Source organism: Mytilus galloprovincialis, chromosome 2 (genome assembly GCF_965363235.1).
Source record: "Mytilus galloprovincialis chromosome 2, xbMytGall1.hap1.1, whole genome shotgun sequence".
In the NCBI taxonomy this organism is placed as follows: Eukaryota; Metazoa; Mollusca; class Bivalvia; order Mytilida; family Mytilidae; genus Mytilus; species Mytilus galloprovincialis.
The window spans coordinates 81269579-81289449 of NC_134839.1; the positions used below are offsets into that span (position 1 = coordinate 81269579).

Below are 19871 nucleotides of genomic sequence, written 5' to 3' on the forward strand. Positions count from 1 at the left end.
CATTTTCGTATGTAGAATGTAGTGGAAAAACGTGTTTATTTTAGCTAGCTTAATCTCTCACGTGTATGACAATCAAATAAAATTTCATTATATTGACAATAATGTGTGAACAAACAAACAGACATAATACCGTATGTGTTCCGTATTCAGGCGCTGCTGAAGTGGTAGCTACATAGAAATTGAAAGTTCATAAATGGGACGCTGAAATTATCTTTGTTGCCGTAAAGTTTTGTTTTCAACTAACCCCTCATTGTCAATTTCTAGATGTAAGTGAAGATACGAGGAAGAAGTAACTCCATCTGTTGTATCCTCTATCTCAAGTTCGATGGGATAGATTTGTTCAAAATAGTGACCAAATGTTTAATTATTTAATGAGACAACATCATCTACATCTTTATAGCGTTAAGAAAAATTATGATGGCTACTTACTTCTTTTCTTTTTTCCGAAGAAGTTTCTGCATTAATGATTAAGTCGGCAAGAAGAGGGGCACAGTTTGTTCCCATGAAAATGCCGATTATTTGTTGAAAAACACATCTATCAAACGTAACATATATGTTGTCAATCAAGAATTCAAGCATCTTGATTAAATCATTTTCAGAAAATTTGTTGTTAGAACCAGAGTGATGGTTTTTTTTGCAAAGAAGACTTTTCCTTCCCGAAGGAAGACAACATACTTTTATCTACGGTGGCTATTAATAATATGAATCAAAACAGGACCATTTTTTTTTATTTTATACTTGTGTAAAGTGTATAAAAGTCAAATGCTTTAATAATATTGCTAAATGAAAGATACTTAGAATGTTTGTACACTTAAAGATCTTTTGAATTTTGTAATATCCACATCTGATTCACGCAATCTCTATAATAGGCACATTCAAAATAACTTTGATTGTTGATAAAATTGATAAAATTGATGTTAACAAATTAGAAAAGGTTTCGTGGAGCACTTGGAAGACCGAACAATATACCGTTGTGTGTAAGGACACTTATGTAGTTTAGGTATGCAATGCAGTGATGAAAGATCCAGTTCTTTATCTTTGGTCGAAATTCCGAAGGAACATAGAACAGAACAATGATTTCACTATGATTTCGTCTTCAGTAAGAGTCCTTGGGGAATATGTTGAATTCCAAGTGATATGTCAACATCTTACTAAATTATCAAGCAGCTTAAATAATGTTATTTACACACGATGTTTTTTGGGGCTTTATCTGCGGGGACAACCACATATTTTCATGTAGGTAGGGCCAGTGTTTTGCAACATTTGCGTCTTTAAAGATTGATGTAGCATGGGTAATAATAGACCCATTCAGTTTTCTTAATTCTGATTTGTATTATTGACCTCATAGCCTTAATCCGTTCGGAAAGAGTATCTTCGTCTTCTTTCTCTTTTTGATCCAATTTCTTGCCACAATGCTCGACTGAATCCATCAATAATTTGAAGTTGTGTTTCCAATTGATGGAATTAAGATCACGATGTTTCGGGCCTTTCTGACATAAATGTTATTCACATACACAGAAGATCGTATTAAGCCAAATTGTTCTGCCTGAATATAAAAAAAGAAGATGTGGTATGATTTCCAATCAGATAACTCTACACAGGAGAGAAAATGACACAGAAATTAACAACTACAGGAAACCCTACGGCAATGAACAAAGTCCATACCGCATGAATGGTGGTTGCCAATAAAATTATTCTGTAATCGATCTTCTTTCAATACCAAGTATTATAAAGGAATAATGCCCCTGTGTGTGAGCAGTCCTGCCATCTTTGAAGTTGACTTTGCGTTTAGAAAATTAAATCAAAATTGATGAATATCACGACTGGAGGTGTTGCTGTACTATATTTAACATACATGAAATGTTTGTATAATCAAAACTTACCCGTCAACGCTGACTGAGTAGGTGCTGTTCCGTTACCTTAAAATACAGAAACGTACACATTATACTTATGTTCAACTGACATTTTGAAACTTAAAAAAGAATAACTCAAAAATAACAGAACTCAATCGATCCTATATTATAATTTAATACAAGCAGTTAACAAAAAATGTATGAAGAAATAAACCAAAAGCTATCATACTTTGCAATTATAATTGCTTATCTTAACGGAAAGAGTATATCATACGTTTGACTCACGCACGACGATTATATTGTATTTTAATGTCAAGAAGTAAGCATGGAAAGTTAGGAAGAGTATTTCTAGATATTTCTACTAATATAATACAGCTTTGAAATAATTATAATTTTCGGAACATTTGTCATAAACGTTAATGGAAATTCTCTTTTTGTTTAGATAAACTGTTTATACTGAGATATATCTCGGCTTTTCATTATTTTCTTAGTAAAATGCAATTATTAAAATTAGACTAGCAATACTTTTACACGTTAGCAATGCAAAATATTAAAAGTCAATGAACAATTTCTGAAGGTGCAGAGCCAAACAATCTTCCTGGTCATGAGATGTTCATATACTCATTCAAATGCATACAAAATTGCAGTTGATCTACCACTAGGGTGTAATCCGAAGTTATCACAAATAAGTACATGTAAACTAAAGAATAGTTTCTAGTCAATAGACAATGACTGAGAAAATTTGAAAAAATAATCTCTATGGGAATGAGATGTTTCATTGCTTATACAACTTCATACCAAAATAATTAACCTATCACTAGAGGTTCCCCATAAACTGACCTAACCACAAAATTTATTAGACATGTACTCTAATCGATATTTTCAAAGTCAATAGACCATGAATGATGATGCGGAACCAAATAGACCTGAGATGTGTCAATTCTTCATAAAACTGCGTACCAAATATCTTTGACCTACCACTAGTGGTTCCTCATAAACTAAACTCATCACAAACTAATACATTATTGACACCACCTATGCCAACAACGCATAAGAACCCATACATACGTATCGGGTTTTTTTACTACGTCAAGGCGAGACAAAATGAATCATTTTATCACATCTCGAAATGATTTCATGATATTTGAAGAACACATCAATTCATAATAACGACGTAGAGAATATGGATAAGAAACGTTTGATTGATTAGGAGAAAAGAGGGCTTGATTATGGTTTGGTGGAGAATTTCCTAGATGAATATTCTGGCCGGGAAAAAGTGAAAAAAAATGTTTTGCGCTAGACAGGATGGAATCAAATATTTTACCCTACAATTGCAGATATAATTGTGTGACCTACGAAATAAATAAAACACATATTTTCAATATGTCCCAAACCATGAACCTAGGTGATTTTCAAGAATTTTTATTCAATATTCTAATACTTTATTATCCAATACACGTACGTATATTGACTACGGCAGTAACATGAATTTTATCAAATTGGTATACGCATTTAATGAATTTCATTAACTTAGGACACTTTCAAACACTAAAATGATACACATTTTGTTACTTATACTTTTGCAATGACAACAATGTGTTACAGTTCGAAATTGACATATTTGACCTAGATACCGCAACGTTCATGTTGGCTGTTCTAACTTCAAAACCCCTCCCTCTGAAAAACACGTTTCATCTATCCTGTTAAAAGGCATGTATATAATAATTTCATTGAAACATATGATCTGACGATAAAATATAAAATAAAGTATAGGCTAATTATAACTGTTGCACTGAAATGACAAAATTGTTTCATATTTATGATAAAATGGATTGACCCTAGCAGGGAGTCGAACCCCATTCTATAAAAAATAGGCGTAACTACCAATATACCACCAAGGTTTCCCATCCATTTTACAAAAGCAACAAGATTGTCACTCGGTAATAGTAATAATTTTAATCATCATGTAATACAGCATTTGAAATCGTCAATTGCACACAGGCGTGCCCTTTCATCAACTTAACAGGGTGTAGCTACCGCAAGTATAGTCCAAATAATTATGACGTCCGGCAAGGCTATTTTTTTTCTGGGACGCCGTCGTAGGAAGGCGTCCCAGAAAAAAATTAAAATAGCCTTGCCAGACGGTCGTTATTATTTGTACTACCGCAAGTATAAATGAATCTCTGTCAAAGGGCCCCTCCTGCCAAGTCTCGAATGCTAGCACAACTTTATCAAGGAATCCTCTATCAGATATGAACATATTTACCAATGCTACAATAACCGGCGGATCATTTACAATTGATTTAGTAAATAAAGATCGACCTACCCGATTCTCCTTGTGTGTCCACCGCCATTGACAACTGACTTGAAAATGTGCGTGTCAGAAATTGACCTCAGAGAAAAAGACGTTGAATTATAACTGTTCTGTTATATTGTGACACAAATAGTGTTTAAGTTAATAAATCTGATAATTTCTGTTTCAATTTTGAATTTTAGAAATACAACTTTTCGAAATTAAATTGGTTTGAACTAGTTGGATAAAAATCGACAGGAAGGTTGATGGAAGAGCCTTCACAAATACTGTACACTTATACACAGCGAACATAGAAATAACAGTAATTGTCCTAATCAGAATCGAAATAATTTGATGCCAGGTATGCTTTATTTTAGTTTTAACATGGGAAGGCATTATATTCGTGTTATTTTAGCCCTCGCTATCGCTCTGGCAAAAATAATCACGAATATAATGCTAACACATGTTACCCGCAGATAAAGCTGCTAATAATATTATTATTGTTTGACGTAAATTTTACATTGAGGTTCTGAAAAAGGAAATCACCAATTCATCAACATTCCAACTGACTCCATTTTCAGAAAACGAAATCTGTAACAAACATAAACTGTTAGCCACCGCTTTACAAGCAGAGCCAAATACAATGAAAGTCCCAACTATGTATTGGCTTCCGAAGCTACACAAAACCCCTTACAAATATAGATTTATTTCGTCTTCAAGCCATTGTTCAACTACTAAATTGTCTATTCTTCTTACCAGCACACTTGGTACAATTAAAAACCTGATAATAAATTGTTCAAATAAGGCCTTCGAAAATAGTGGAATAAATTACTTTTGGAGTGTCAAGAACTCGTTGGAAGTACTTGATAAATTGCATGCTTATATTGGTGATTTTGAATCTGTTCAAAGTTTTGATTTTTCTACCCTGTATACCACATTGCCTCACATTCTCATTAAGAAAAAATTCACACACCTAATTAAATGGGCATTCAAAAAATCAGAATGTGAATATATATGTTCAAACTCTTTTAGGTCATTTTTTAGTAGCAATAAACAAAAAAACTATGTTAATTGGACATGCTTTGATACTATATATGCCCTTGAATTTTTACTAGATAACATTTTTGTTCGCTTTGGAGATTCCGTATATCGTCAGATTATCGGAATTCCAATGGGGACTAACTGTGCACCACTTATTGCGGACCTGTTTTTGTATTGTTATAAGTTACAATTTATGACAAAAATAAGCAAAGACCCATCGAAACAACATCTGATAAACAAATTTAATAATACTTTTAGATATTTGGATGATATTTTGGCTCTCAATAATGACGACTTCAGTATGTATATTAATGAAATTTATCCTGTTGAACTTACTTTAAATAAAGCTAATACTAACAATGACCACTGCCCTTTTCTTGATCTTGATATCTATATCACTAATGGAAAGCTGAATACTAAAATTTATGATAAAAGGGATGATTTTTCATTTCCTATCGTTAATTATCCGTTTTTAGATGGTGACGTTCCCTTGTCACCATCTTACGGTGTTTATATATCTCAACTTGTACGATTCGCTCGTGTATGTAACAATGTTTTCGATTTTAACGAGAGAAATTTATGTATTACTGAAAAATTATTACACCAGGGTTTTCGAGATCACAAACTAGTCAAAACATTTACTAAATTTTATCATCGGTATAAAGACATCATTCGTAAATATAGCTCAACATGCAGACTTCTAATACGTTCAGGTATTTCACATCCAATTTTTTATGGTAATATTCTTTATAAAGCACAAAGGTGTCAGTATTCACCTCAGAAACTTACAAAACCTTTGAATAGACTTATTAAGAAGGGATATAATTACGATACTGTTGTCAAGTCATTAAAGATTGCATATTTTGGCGTTAATATTGAGTCATTGATAAGGTCTTTGCATCGGAACTAAACACATTTATTCTAAAATACAGTTGTTGGCATGACACGGGTTATGTTCTTCTCATATATGTTATGATGGTATGATACTAAACCCCTAACGGGAAGGATTGTGCCTGATGTTCATATGATGAAATCATAATCTTTCAGTCAGTTTAATTGAAGTCTGGAGCTGGCATGTCAGTTAACTGCTAGTAGTCTGTTGTTATTTATGTATTATTGTCATTTTGTTTATTTTCTTTGGTTACATCTTCTGACATCAGACTCGGATTTCTCTTGAACTGAATTTTAATGTGCGTATTGTTATGCGTTTACTTTACTACATTGGTTAGAGGTGTAGGGGGAGGGTTGAGATCTCACAAACATGTTTAACCCCGCCGCATTTTTGCGCCTGTCCCAAGTCAGGAGCCTCTGGCCTTTGTTAGTCTTGTATTATTTTAATTTTAGTTTCTTGTGTACAATTTGGAAATTAGTATGGCGTTCATTATCACTGGACTAGTATATATTTGTTTAGGGGCCAGCTGAAGGACGCCTCCGGGTGCGGGAATTTCTCGTTACATTGAAGACCTGTTGGTGACCCTCTGCTGTTGTTGTTTTTTATTTGGTCGGGTTGTTGTCTCTTTGACACATTCCCCATTTCCATTCTCAATTTTACAACTACAATAAAGTATAGCTGGTATCAATTATTTCTAAAATATGTTTTGGAGTTAAGTATGACGTCCATTTCGATAACTAATATACATTATCGATTATGGGCCAGCTGATGTACGCCGTTGTGAACGAAATTTTCTCGCGGCTATAAAGACCCTTTGGGTGGCCTTGTTCTGTTTTCTGTTCTCTGGACAAGTTATTGTCTCTTTCACACATTTACCGTCTCCATACTTAATTCTTTTTATTCGCAACTGCTTTAAATTGATAGTATGTCACAGACCAAGACTTTTAAAGAATATTAAATTATCGACATCTGATTACACATTTTCAGTTTTTTAAAAACCTATTTAGTGTTCCTTTACTCTAACTTTTGGTTTTAATTGAACTTAAAGGCATTTTTGTATTTCTTTAAAATGTTGAGCGTATTTTTAAAAGACCAAAATATACTACACTGTTGCTCCCAGTAGATCTTCTCAAATACAAATTTGATTTAACTTCCTTCATTTAACAAATCAAAATTTAATTTTAGCACACAGCACCGAGTCCTATTTTAAATGACGAATTTGAGAAACTACGTCCTAATTTAAGAAAACTTTTCCCCATGGAAATACTGATTGATATTATAAAAACCAAAATGAAATAAGGAGGGAATGTGTCTTTAAAATCTATTTAAAACATTGTAAAAATGTACGAAACTGACATTAATCTAAATTAGGTGTGAAAATGGCACCCAGTTGGTCGTTTGTTTAATATTTGTATTCCAAATTTGGCCATAGGCAATAAATTACAGTTTCAAATCAGCCAACGTAGTAACTTTCTGTTTGTATTATCACTTAAAATGTATTGAAATAGGCACAGTTCAGTGAGCGAACCAAACAAAAAACTGTATCAGAGTAGAGTACCATCCACTCTGGTATACGGACCAGAATACTGGAGATTGACAGAAAACGACATAAACAAACTGACAGTTGTTTCATATTAAAAGCTTCAAAAGAATCATGCGCATTTTCTGGCCAAACACAATATATAATGAAGATCTAACAAGACAGCTAAAATAACATGGCTACAATATTGCAGATGTTGGAAATAAATTGGGTTATTAGAAGAGATAGCAATTCAATCATTAAATAAACTCGTCATAGATACCAGGATTAAAATTTTATATTAACGCCAGACGCGCGTTTCGTCTACAATAGACTCACCAGTGACGCTCGAATCAAAATATGTTAAAAAGGCCTAATAAAGTACGAAGTTGAAGAGCATTGACCACCAAAATTTCCTAAAAGTTTTGCCAAATACAGCTACATGTAAGGTAATCTATTCCTAAGCTAGGAAAGGCCTTAGTATTTCAAAAATTCAAAGTTTTGTTTGCAGTTAATTTATAATTATGAACATATCAATGATAACTCAAGTCAACACAGAAGTGCTGACTACTGGGCTGGTGATACCCTCGGGGAAATAAATCTCCACCAGCAGTGGCATCGACCTAGTGGTTGTAAATAAACTCATCATAGATACCAGGACTATAATTTTATATTTACGCCAGACGCGCGTTTCGTCTAAAAAAGACTCATCAGTGACGCTTGAATCAAAAAATGTTAAAGAGGCCAAATAAAGTACGAAGTTGAAGAGCATTGACAACCAAAGTTTTCCTTAAAGTTTTGCCAAATACGGCTAAGGTAATCTATGCCTGAGGTAGAAACGCCTTATTATTTCAAAAATTTCAAAGTTTTGTTAACAATTAAATTATAATTATAAACATATCAATGATAACTCAAGTCAACATAGAAGTGCTGACTACTGGGCTGGTGATACCCTCGGTGAAATAAATATCCGCCAGCACTGGCATCGACCAAGTGGTTGTAAATAAACTCATCATAAATACCAGGATTAAAATTTCATATTTACGCCAGACGCGCGTTTCGTCTACAAAAGATTCATCAGTGACGCTCGAACCAAAAAATGTTAAAAAGGCCAAATAAAGTACGAAGTTGAAGAGCTTTGACGACCAATATTTTCATAAAGTTTAGCCAAATACAGCTAAGGTAATCTATTCCTGAGGTGGAAAAGCCTTAGTATTTCAAAAATTCAAAGTTTTGTTAACAGTTAAAAGGCAAAGTCACAAAAATACTGAACTCAGAGGAAATCTCATCACCGAGCGTCCGTCGTCGTACGTCGTCTGTTGTCTGTCGTCCGTCGTCTGTCATCCCTCGTTAACTTTTACAAAAATCCTCTCCCTCCTCTGAAACTACTGGTCCAAATTTAATCAAACATGACCACAATCATCATAGAACATAGCGGTAAAATGCAGTTTTTTTTTTTTTTTTATTATTTACAGAAAATCTGACGGGGTAAAGTTGTTTTTCAAGTCAAGATCTATCTGCCCTGCAATTTTTAGACTAATTGGACAACCCGTTGGTGGGTTGCTACCTCTGAATTGGTAATTTTAAGGAAATTTTGCCGTTTTTGGTTATTATCTAGAATATTATTATAGATAGAGATAAACTGTATTCAGCAATAATGTTCAGCAAAGTAAGATCTACAAATCAGTCAACATGACCAAAATGGTCAGTTGACCCCTTAAAGAGTTATTGATTAACTGTTAACAGCAATCATGTACAGCAAAGTAAGACCTACAAATAAGTTAGCATGATCAGAATGGTGAATTGACTTCTTAAGGAGTTATTGCCCTTTATCGTCAATTTTAACAATTTTTTACAAAATATTTTCCCCTGTAACTACTGGGCTAAGTTCATTATAGATAGATATAATTGTATTCAGAAAGAATGTTCAGGAAAGTGAGATCTACATACACATCATCATCACTAAAGCACAATTTTGTCATGAATTTATCTGTGTCCTTTGTTCAATATGCACAGAGACCAAGGTGAGCGACACGGGCTCTTTAGAGCCTCTAGTTTGTATGTCAAGTTGTAAATTTAGGTCAATCAACATTTACAGTCGTAATAATAGATCAGTTTTTACAATGCCAAGTTTTAAGTGATAAACAAATGTTAATTAAATAAATTATAAATAAAACTTACTACCACAGAGGTTGAAAAATTTTGGACATCTGGTCCTCGCAATGTTTTGTAGCGTAGGTGTAAGAGATATACATAAAACATATGCATTGTTGGAGTCTTGACTATTGAACCTAGCGTCTTCATGGTCTGGACACAAATCTAGTGGTGTTGTTCCTGCAACATACAACACATTAAATAACATTATTTTGTCGTCAAATTTTTTAGCCGTACACTGTTTTTAGCCCTACATGCTAATGTCATACCAGGCAATACGTAAGTAAGTATATTTCCAAAGCAAGTCTTTGCTCATTTTCCTGTTTTCGAAGTTCAAATAGCAGCCAGTTTCTTAATTACTTCAGAAGGAAAATATTAAGAGGATAATTCGGCCCGTAGATAGCTCACACAAGATTATTTTAATTTGAGATCACCCCAAGTTTTTGGTGGGGTTCGTGGTGCTTAGTTTTTAGTTTTCTATATCGTGTCTTGTATACTATTATTTATATGTTTGTCTTTTCATTTTTTAAGCCATGGAGTTGTCAGTTTGTCATCGATCTATGAGTTTTACTGCTCCTCAGGTATCTTTCGCCCATATTTCTCAGATGACACAATATACAAAACACCGGTTACTTAAAAATTAAGTGTTAGGAATTTCATAAGAAATCGTATATCTTCGTGGGTGCATTATAGGGGACATATTACTAGTATTTTCAGGACGAATAAAAATTGTGAAAATATTTAGTTTTTATATTGCTCCAGTTGTCAGCACTTCTGATTTGACATGAATTATCATTGATATGGTCATATTTAAAAAAGTAACTTTTTACAAAATTTTGAATAAGAAAACTGATGAGTCTTTTGAAGACGATATACATGTCTGGGTGAAATACAAAATCATCAATAATTGAAAAAATACCTGTATTTTCAAATTTATTTTTATTTCAGACAGTTTGTTTTTTAAACCATCTTTAGAAAATATAATTCAGTTTGAGATAAGTTCTTGAACATCACAATCATTGATATGCAATGAAAATTATTTATTGTGGAAGTTGATCACCAAATCAAAATCAGTACTTTGAATTTTAACGTTGACTCTGAAGAAAAAAATATCTTAAAAAGACAGCAAATTGAAATTCCTACTGTTCGATTACTAGCTAGTTACACTTCTCTTATTGCTTAAACAAAAAACCTGCTGTAACCGGAAAGTCTTTGAGCTACACAATTTTAAATGGAAATTTGAAGCCATATGTGTTCATTTAACTTTAAAATTCCATTAAGACATTGCACATGAAAGAAATGCAGATTGAAGTTGATTCACACAGGCATCGTTATTCACTATTCAATACTTTATGAGTTTTAAAACGATTTGAAATATAAGTTTATTTATACATATAGTTCACCCAATTATCACCTCCATTATTCAATTCATTGTCAAAAGGTATTTATTATTATAACGCAAATTTTCTTGCATGACAATTGTAATTGAATGACTAAAATTCGCGATTTACTTATCGCAATATTTTGTACAAATACAGAATACGTCTTCGTTGTCTCGCCTACAAAGAAAATCAAAGAGACATAAATATTGCGTACAATCCAGCGACGAAGACAGTTAAACTATTTGCATGTAGTTTAAAAAGTTGAGGACCAGGACGCTTCATACCTTGTATACAGATTCCTTATGTTATGAAGTTTACGTTTGTTATTTATCCTTTTTCTTTGCTCACATTTCATGGTTCATAGCCTGCTTTATTATTTTTGGTCATTTGAAATGATTGCAGGGTTTACATTTCTTTCAGGGAGGCTTCACTGAACGTCGACTTCATTTCATGGATTAGAGAAAAAGTTTCGTAATCCAGTGCATATCTCAAATACTATTGGCAATAAGTCAACTGTATATTTGATGTATAGAAAATGTGTAGGGTTAGCATAAACGACTGGCAGGTTTCATTTGATTTGATTTTAATCTCTTTCTCGTGGTTTATATTTCAATGTTAATTTTTGGGAATTGGTCTGTTTTTCAGATACTATAGAAATAGGCGATTTATATTTGGAAAGTATATGCTTCTCGTGTCCATCTAATATATGAATAGTCGAAGAACTGTGATATAATCTTGTTTCAATTTTTGAAGACACACATTTTATTTTTAAACCACGAAAACGTACCGCGCCGGACCAGACTTAATAGTCAGACAACAATATTTATTTACAAATTGATAAACTTACAACTAGTTGAATTATGTAATAGCAGAACGAACATTATTGCTTTCTTTTTTTTGTCTCACTTTTTTAAAAATAACTAAAACACGTATATATACATATATACTTGAACTTTACGACTATTAACGCTCCTTAAAGTGCTTTTATCTTGTAATACGTCTACAAGATAAAAGCACTTTCAGGAACTCTAATAGTCGTAAAAAGAGTTCGTATAGCATTCCATATTTTTCATTATTGAAAACACGTAAAACACATCAGAACAGAATGAATACCCATCCTTATACTTGCAGCTGGAAGTTTTAATTGTCATTCATCCTTTAGTTTCATACATTTTGGTAATTTTAATTCTGTCAGATCTTTCTGTCCTTTAGATTTTGCATGCACTATTTCAAAAGTAAGAATGTGTATGTACCATAAAGCTTTACTGCTATTTGATCTTTAAAATACGGAACTTTTAGTTGTATCAGTTAATACGCTTATGTCACTTTTAAATAGGCTAAGAACACTTGAGGCCGGCAGAGGTAAAATGTGTCGATGAAACAATTTCTATTTTTCAGATACAATGACAACACAGTCAACAGCTCAAGGTATGTAATGAATCAAAGAGAAATTATCATTTTATTATTTTCGTATTTTACAAGTCTTTGAATTTCGTACAAAATATACAAAATTAATATAAAGAAAAACAAAAACTTAGGGATTCAAAACTTCAAACATAGAATTACTTGATTAATCGACTGGGTAAACGTAAGAACGCGTCATCTACCGTGCAAATCCAAACAATACGGGATAAGACATAACTGGTATATGTATAGACCAGAGAGGATAACATCATTTTTGTAGGATAAGATCTTAGACCGCGAAAATATTTCTTTTGTTAATTGAGACACGGGGATGTCGTATCGGTCGATAAAAAGGCAAAATATACCAGTCAACACCAACAACGTTAAAACAAAAAACAAAAAACGACGAAACATGAATGTTGGTTTCGGATATAAGTCGAAACTTGTAAGTAATAATATTCACTACTTTGTCAGGTTTTATATAAAACCAGAAAACGCTTGCAAATGCGTTTTAGAAAAGAAAGATTACGTATAGTTATCCAGAAAGCTTATAAAGATAATGTAGATGGAAAAATCTTGGACATAATGTCTTGTAACTACAAGGTAACATAGGTAGTACTGTTCTACAGAAAATTCATGTTTATATTCAAATGAAACTCACCGGTGTAATAAAAAAACATTCAAGGTGCAATATAATTACAAATGAGTACGTGTTTTTATGCATATAAGTAACGAAGATATTGTATATTTGTCATGCGACAACTCTCCACTAGAGAACAAATGACATAGAAGCTAACTATGGAACGCCGGAACTATCTTATAGCGTAAATATTTAATGTGTTTTGTCGCTTTGCCTTTACGTCCTGTCATTTCTTCTTTATGTTATGTGCAAATGTCTGTATTTCATGACACGGCATCTCTGTGTTATGTCAAACTAGTAATTTGTTTGGTCAAACAGTAGTATGATTTGTCATTGCTAAAGTTTGTTGTGTACAATAGGCATTACATCATGCTTTAATTACTATATATTCTGTGAATACTTCGAAACTTTATGATCAACCACCTTTACATTCTCTCATAATTTATCTATGTTGTGTCTATTCTTCTTTTACGAAAGTCAGTTAAAATTGTGTCCTGTCTCAAATGTGATTGTTATGCCGAATGTTCTAGAGGTTTTGTTTTGATACACCTTTGTTCTATGTAAACCTCATGGTATTATAGTCTTTTGGCGTTATGTTGTGTTTATACATATGTATCTCCAGTGAAATATACAACACATCATGGAATAGTTCCTATGCGTTTTGCCGAACAATTGATACTCTCTGTAAGCATTTATTATTACGTCATGTACAAATGCCTTTTACATTATGTGCAAACAACTTATATGTTTTGTGCTAACCTCGTTTACTTTATGTGCAAACATCGTTCCCCCTATATGCAAACATCGTTTACCCTATGTGCAAACATAGTTTACCTTATGTGCAAACACCTATTACGTTATGTGCAAATACCTACTAAGTTATTTATAAAAAATACATCATTTTGTGCAAACACTATACTTTATGTGCAAATACCGCTTACTATGTGCAAACACCATGTAAGTTATGTGCAAATACCTATTACATTATGTCCAAACATCTATTACGTTATGTGCAAACACCTATTACGTTATGTCCAAACACCTATTTACGTTCTGGTAAACGCTTTTTTGACACAGATTAAAACAAAACGCATCAATGATATGCATTTTGAAAATGAAGAAAATTAAAAGTTTGACCTTTCTAAAAAACTGTGGATTTTTATAATTATATTGATTAGTGTAAAAATGCTATATACATACAATGTATCTAGTTTTATGGGAAATTATTTTGCTCTACTTTAAGAGTTTGCGTTATGCATCCATGCTTTGAAAATGTGTTCACTTTACTTGTTGAAAATTTTAACAAATATACAGACACGACTCTAGTTTCCAAGAGGTGCAACCGAAAGGAACAATACGATATAAAAAGGAAGATGTGGTACGAATGCCAATGTGACAACTTTTCACAAGAGACCAGGATGATTTGTTATAACCCTCCAGTAGGGTTTTCATCTAGCGAGGAACGTGTACTAGATTAATGCTACAAATGTAATGACGTTTCCCACGTTCATGTGGCAGCTAAGGAATCCTACAAAATGTTTAAGACTTTATTTTCGTTCATTTTTTTTAACAGCTGTGAATATTATTCTGAATAACCTTCCTAAGACTTATTATTTCCTCCGTCCCTGACAAGGCGTGTTGAGACTGGTGGGTGTCCTGAAAAGGGGTGGTCAGTTGACCCGCCCCTGTTATTTGACATTGTTTTTTTTAAACTAATAGGGATGTTGGAAAAATTTGATCCGATTTTGGATCAGACAGGTAGAACGGTGTAACAAAAAGCTGCATTTTCTCTAAAATAAAACTAATTTTTTTTCATAATAAAAACTGCCTTATCCTGTAATCCACAAAAATGACGCATACACATATTACTTCTGAATGAAAGAGTTATTACCCTTGTTTCACCTTCACTAGCCATACTCGAAATGTAAATCCCGCAACTTGAAACTCCAGATAATGACTTTCATTTATCCGTATTTGGTCCAGTAACTTTTCGAACCGTGTCATCAAGAACGATACAAAAAAAAAATACATATTCTAGTAAATTGTTATTGTTTTCTTCTATTGATTTTTTTATCGTTTCTTTTGTTGTCTATAAGAATAAACAACATTTGTTTTGCTTTGTTTATACATGTACAAATAAATTTTCCTGCTACCCGCTTCCATGTTGATGAATCGGTAATATGGATATTTATTTCTGGGTAATAGTTCATTTTGGGGTTTTCTTCGAGTCTGCGTTTCAATAATTGTAAAAATCAGAGACAATGGTTAAGAATTAAACATGCTCAAATACCAGGTGTAAATTGTAAACAATATATGTACATTGTCAGGTATATAAAATGTATTAGTTCTCGCTGCGAAACAGGAGAAAATTCGACAAGCCTCGCTTTTCGTCCTGTTTCTAAAGATCGTACAAATAAATTTCACGTTTACCGACAAAGTACATTTATAATCAATGCATTATTCCACAGTTGTTGATATAAATTTATCTTTTTGTTCAATATTTCAACGAATATCGTCGTATAAATTAGAAACATCAACTTATTTTCCGAACGGAGAGTCATAAATTCAATGAATATTATTGCGGGATATACTGTATAAAAAGTAAGCTTCGATGCGTTTAGTTATGAATGCGAATGGTTCGATAAATATAGCTAAATACACAATTAAGCCAAATGTTCATAAAAGGGATTTGCTGCACATCATTATTCTGAGAAATCTTATTTTAAAAAATATAAAATTTCATACAATTATATTCTATTGGATCTAAATGTTATTATTCTAAAATATATTTTGACAGTTTCCGTTAAATATTGCCATTTTTAGATATATCGGTCCTCCTTTTCTCGGCTACTGTTAAAGCGAGACGTTTATTTTTATTAATAGCTAGCAAGGAATGAAGTTCATATGATTCAATCCAAATTATTCTCAAAGTGCGGAAACAATCTTGAATTGATGCAATCTTGTTCGCCTTGAAATCGACGTAACATATTTAGTCAAAATTCTTTTAAAAAAACACCTATATAACGAAAGGAAACTGTGACAGACTTTAACACGAAAGGGAAGGCTTAAATTCTTCTGTAATTTTCCTGCTACTGATTATGAATAAAGAAAGTTCACTTGTCATGTTTTGTATTGTTGGAATTTCGGAACCCTCTTGTTCATCCGTTTAAAGCACCATGAAACAATTGCCAGCTGACTCCCAGTTTTCAAAAATCTTTAAATGTGCAGTATGTCATTGATACGATTTGAGTTCTCAAAACGAATCAAGATAAAATAAAGATAATAAGACATTTGTAAAAAATATGAAATCCTTGTTATGTTTTATTAATTTTTGAGAACATCTTTATGTTAAAGATATGAATCAAAGTACTGAAGTACCGAACATCGGATGACCGCAAGTTCTTGTGGACGCTCACAAGCACTTGTCTTAGAAAACCAAATCACATCTCTTTACCTGAAAGTGACGTTAAAGTACAGATATATATTTTTTCTGTGCGTGGATGATAATTTTTTTTTTTGTTATACATTATTTTAATATTTGTTAATTACAGTTACATGTATATATAATTTCATCCATTTGTATATCATTCTATTGCACTATATTAATTATAGTGATATGCAAGTGCATGGTGTGGACACTCTTCTGTAATAATTAGATTTTTCATTGAATTTGAGTGGGCATTCAATTTTCCAGGAAAACATTTAATGTCCCACGCAGAGAGAGGGAGCAAAGACAGATAACTCTGCATGGGAGATTTCAAACGTTCTTGAGATATTCTTCCGCATGCGGTAACACACTTTTTCTGTACGTGTGTATAAATATTAAAGATTTTTTTACTTTATTCATGTTTCTAATGAGTTTATTTACATTTTCATATTATTAATTTATGTTAAAAAAATATATTTTTAGGAGTATCCATTTGAAATGAATTAACAAGTGATAAGGAATGTAATTTTGCACTCGATAATATCCGCGTATATATTATTATCATGTTTATAGATCGGTTACAATCTCAAAACGAAGGTTACGTAATGGAAATTTAGGCGACAGCAATACACCTGAATGCCCTCACGGTCATCCGATGTAAAATGAATAGAGAAGTTGTTCATTAAGATATCATTAGATAAACAAACACACGCACCTAATTTTTTCTTCTCTTTTTGATTTCTCATTCAATGACCAGTGGCGGAACCAGAATTTTTGAAAATGATGGAGCTGCCTTTGTTGGTTCTATAAGCAGTTTGATTGAGAGGGGGCTCGGGACTCAGTTTTGTCAAAACTCCCTGTTAAATAAAAAAAAAAACAAGATAAAAGTTGGCGAGAAAATAACTAATGTGTATCACATTTGAGATCAAATGTTATTATTTCATGGTCGTTTTATTATGCATATATTACACACTGAAATTGAAAATTGAAATATCAATCATTAATACGTCTTTATTTGCATTGCTAATCTGCAATATGCACGATTTGTTTGCTAAAAATTGTTCCTTTACAATGTTTTCAAAAATGCATTAAATGAATTTTATGACTTATGTCAATCTAGACACACCTCCAGAGAGGCACACCTCGAGAATCGTGTCTATATATTTGTAAATATTTTAATTTTCAACAAGTAAAGTGAACAAAATATAAAAAGAATGAATGTATGACGCACACTCTTTTAGTAGAACAAATAACTAAATATTTATATAACATTTTTATATCAATCAATATATAAAAATACTACATTTCCAATACTAAATCAACAACCCCATGCACACATATTACCTTTAGTTCACATTCAGCATCCAATGGATATTACCTTGAAAAAGAATACAGCGAAGTAGTTCAGAGCTTTTTAGAAAGCTAAAACTTATAATTTTCTCAATTTTCAAAGTGTATATCATTGATGCGTTTTGTTTTAATCTGTGTCAAAAAAGCGTTTACCAGAACGTAATAGGTGTTTGCACATAACGTAATTGGTGTTTGTACATAACGTAATATGTGTTTGCACCTAACGTAATATATGTTTGGACATAATGTAATAGGCATTTGCACACAGCGTAATCGTTGTTTGCACATAATGTAAGCGGTATTTGCACATAACGTAATAGTTTTTGCACATAATGATGTAGTTTTTATACATAACTTAATAGGTATTTGCACAAAACGCAATTGGTGTTTGCACATAAGGTAAACTATGTTTGCACATAGGGTAAACGAGTTTGCACATAGGGGGAACGATGTTTGCAAATAAGGTAAACAATGTTTGCACAAAACGTATAAGTTGTTTGCACATAATGTAAAAGGCATTTGCACATGACGTAATGAATGCTCACAGAGAATATCAATTGTTCGGCAAAACGCATAGGAACTATACCATGATGTGTTGTGTTTTTCACTGGAGATACATATGTATAAACACAACGTAACGCCAAAAAGACTATAAAATGGAACGCCGGAACTGTCTTATAGTGTAGACATTTAATGTGTTTTGTCGCTTTGCCTTTACGTCCTGTCATTTCTTCTTTATGGTATGTGCAGATGCCTTTATTTCCTGACACGACATATCTGTGTTATGTCAAATTAGTAATTTGTTTGGTCAAACAATTGTATGATGTGTCATTGCTAAACTTTGTTGTGTAAAATATGCATTACATTATGCTGTAACTACTATATATTCTGTGAATACTTCGAAACTTTATGATCAACCACCTTTACATTCTCTCTTATTGTATCTATGTTGTGTCTATTCTTCTTTTACACAAGTCAGTTAATAATTGCGTCCTGTCTCAAGTGTTATTGTTATGTCAAATGTTCTAAACGTTTTGTTTTGATACACCTTTGTTCTATGTAAATCTCATGATATTATAGTCTTTTGGCGTTATGTTGTGTTTATACATATGTATCTCCAGTGAAAAACACAACACATCATGGTATAGTTCCTATGCGTTTTGCCGAACAATTGATACTCTCTGTGAGCATTCATTACGTCATGTGCAAATGCCATTTACATTATGTGCAAACAACTAATACGTTTTGTGCAAACCTCGTTGACCTTATGTGCAAACATCGGTCACCCTATGTGCAAACATCGTTTACCTTATGTGCAAACACCTATTACGTTATGTGCAAATACCTATTAAGTTATGTATAAAAACTACATCATTATGTGCAAACACTATTACGTTATGTGCAAATACCGCTTACATTATGTGCAAACACCATGTAAGTTATGTGCAAATGCCTATTACATTATGTCCAAACATCTATAACGTTATGTGCAAACACCTATTACGTTATGTCCAAACACCTATTACGTTATGTGCAAACACCTATTACGTTCTGGTAAACGCTTTTTTGACACAGATTAAAACAAAACGCATCAATGATATGCATTTTGAACATGAAGAAAATTAAAAGTTTTACCTTTCTAACAAACTGTGAATTTTTATAATTATGTTGATTGGTGTAAAAATGCTATATACATACAATGTATCTAGTTTTATGGGAAATTGTTTTGCTCTACTTTAAGAGTGTGCGTTATGCATCCATGCTTTGAAAATTTGTTCACTATACTTGTTGAAAATTTTAACAAATATACATACACGACTCTAGTTTCCAAGAGGTGCAACCGAAAGGAACAATACGATATAAAAAGTAAGATGTGGTACGAATGCCTATGTGACAACTCTTTACAAGAGACCAGG

General features: G+C 32.5%; 1 protein-coding gene across 1 annotated transcript in view; it reads left to right on the forward strand.

Annotated features, from left to right (window-relative positions):
• Positions 1-19871, forward strand: part of LOC143064569 (uncharacterized) — a 52353-nt gene that overhangs the window by 12473 nt on the left and 20009 nt on the right. Inside the window, exon 7 of the mRNA XM_076237483.1 lies at positions 12533-12562. Coding sequence (XP_076093598.1) covers positions 12533-12562 — 30 coding nt within the window. The remainder of the gene's footprint in view (positions 1-12532; positions 12563-19871) is intronic.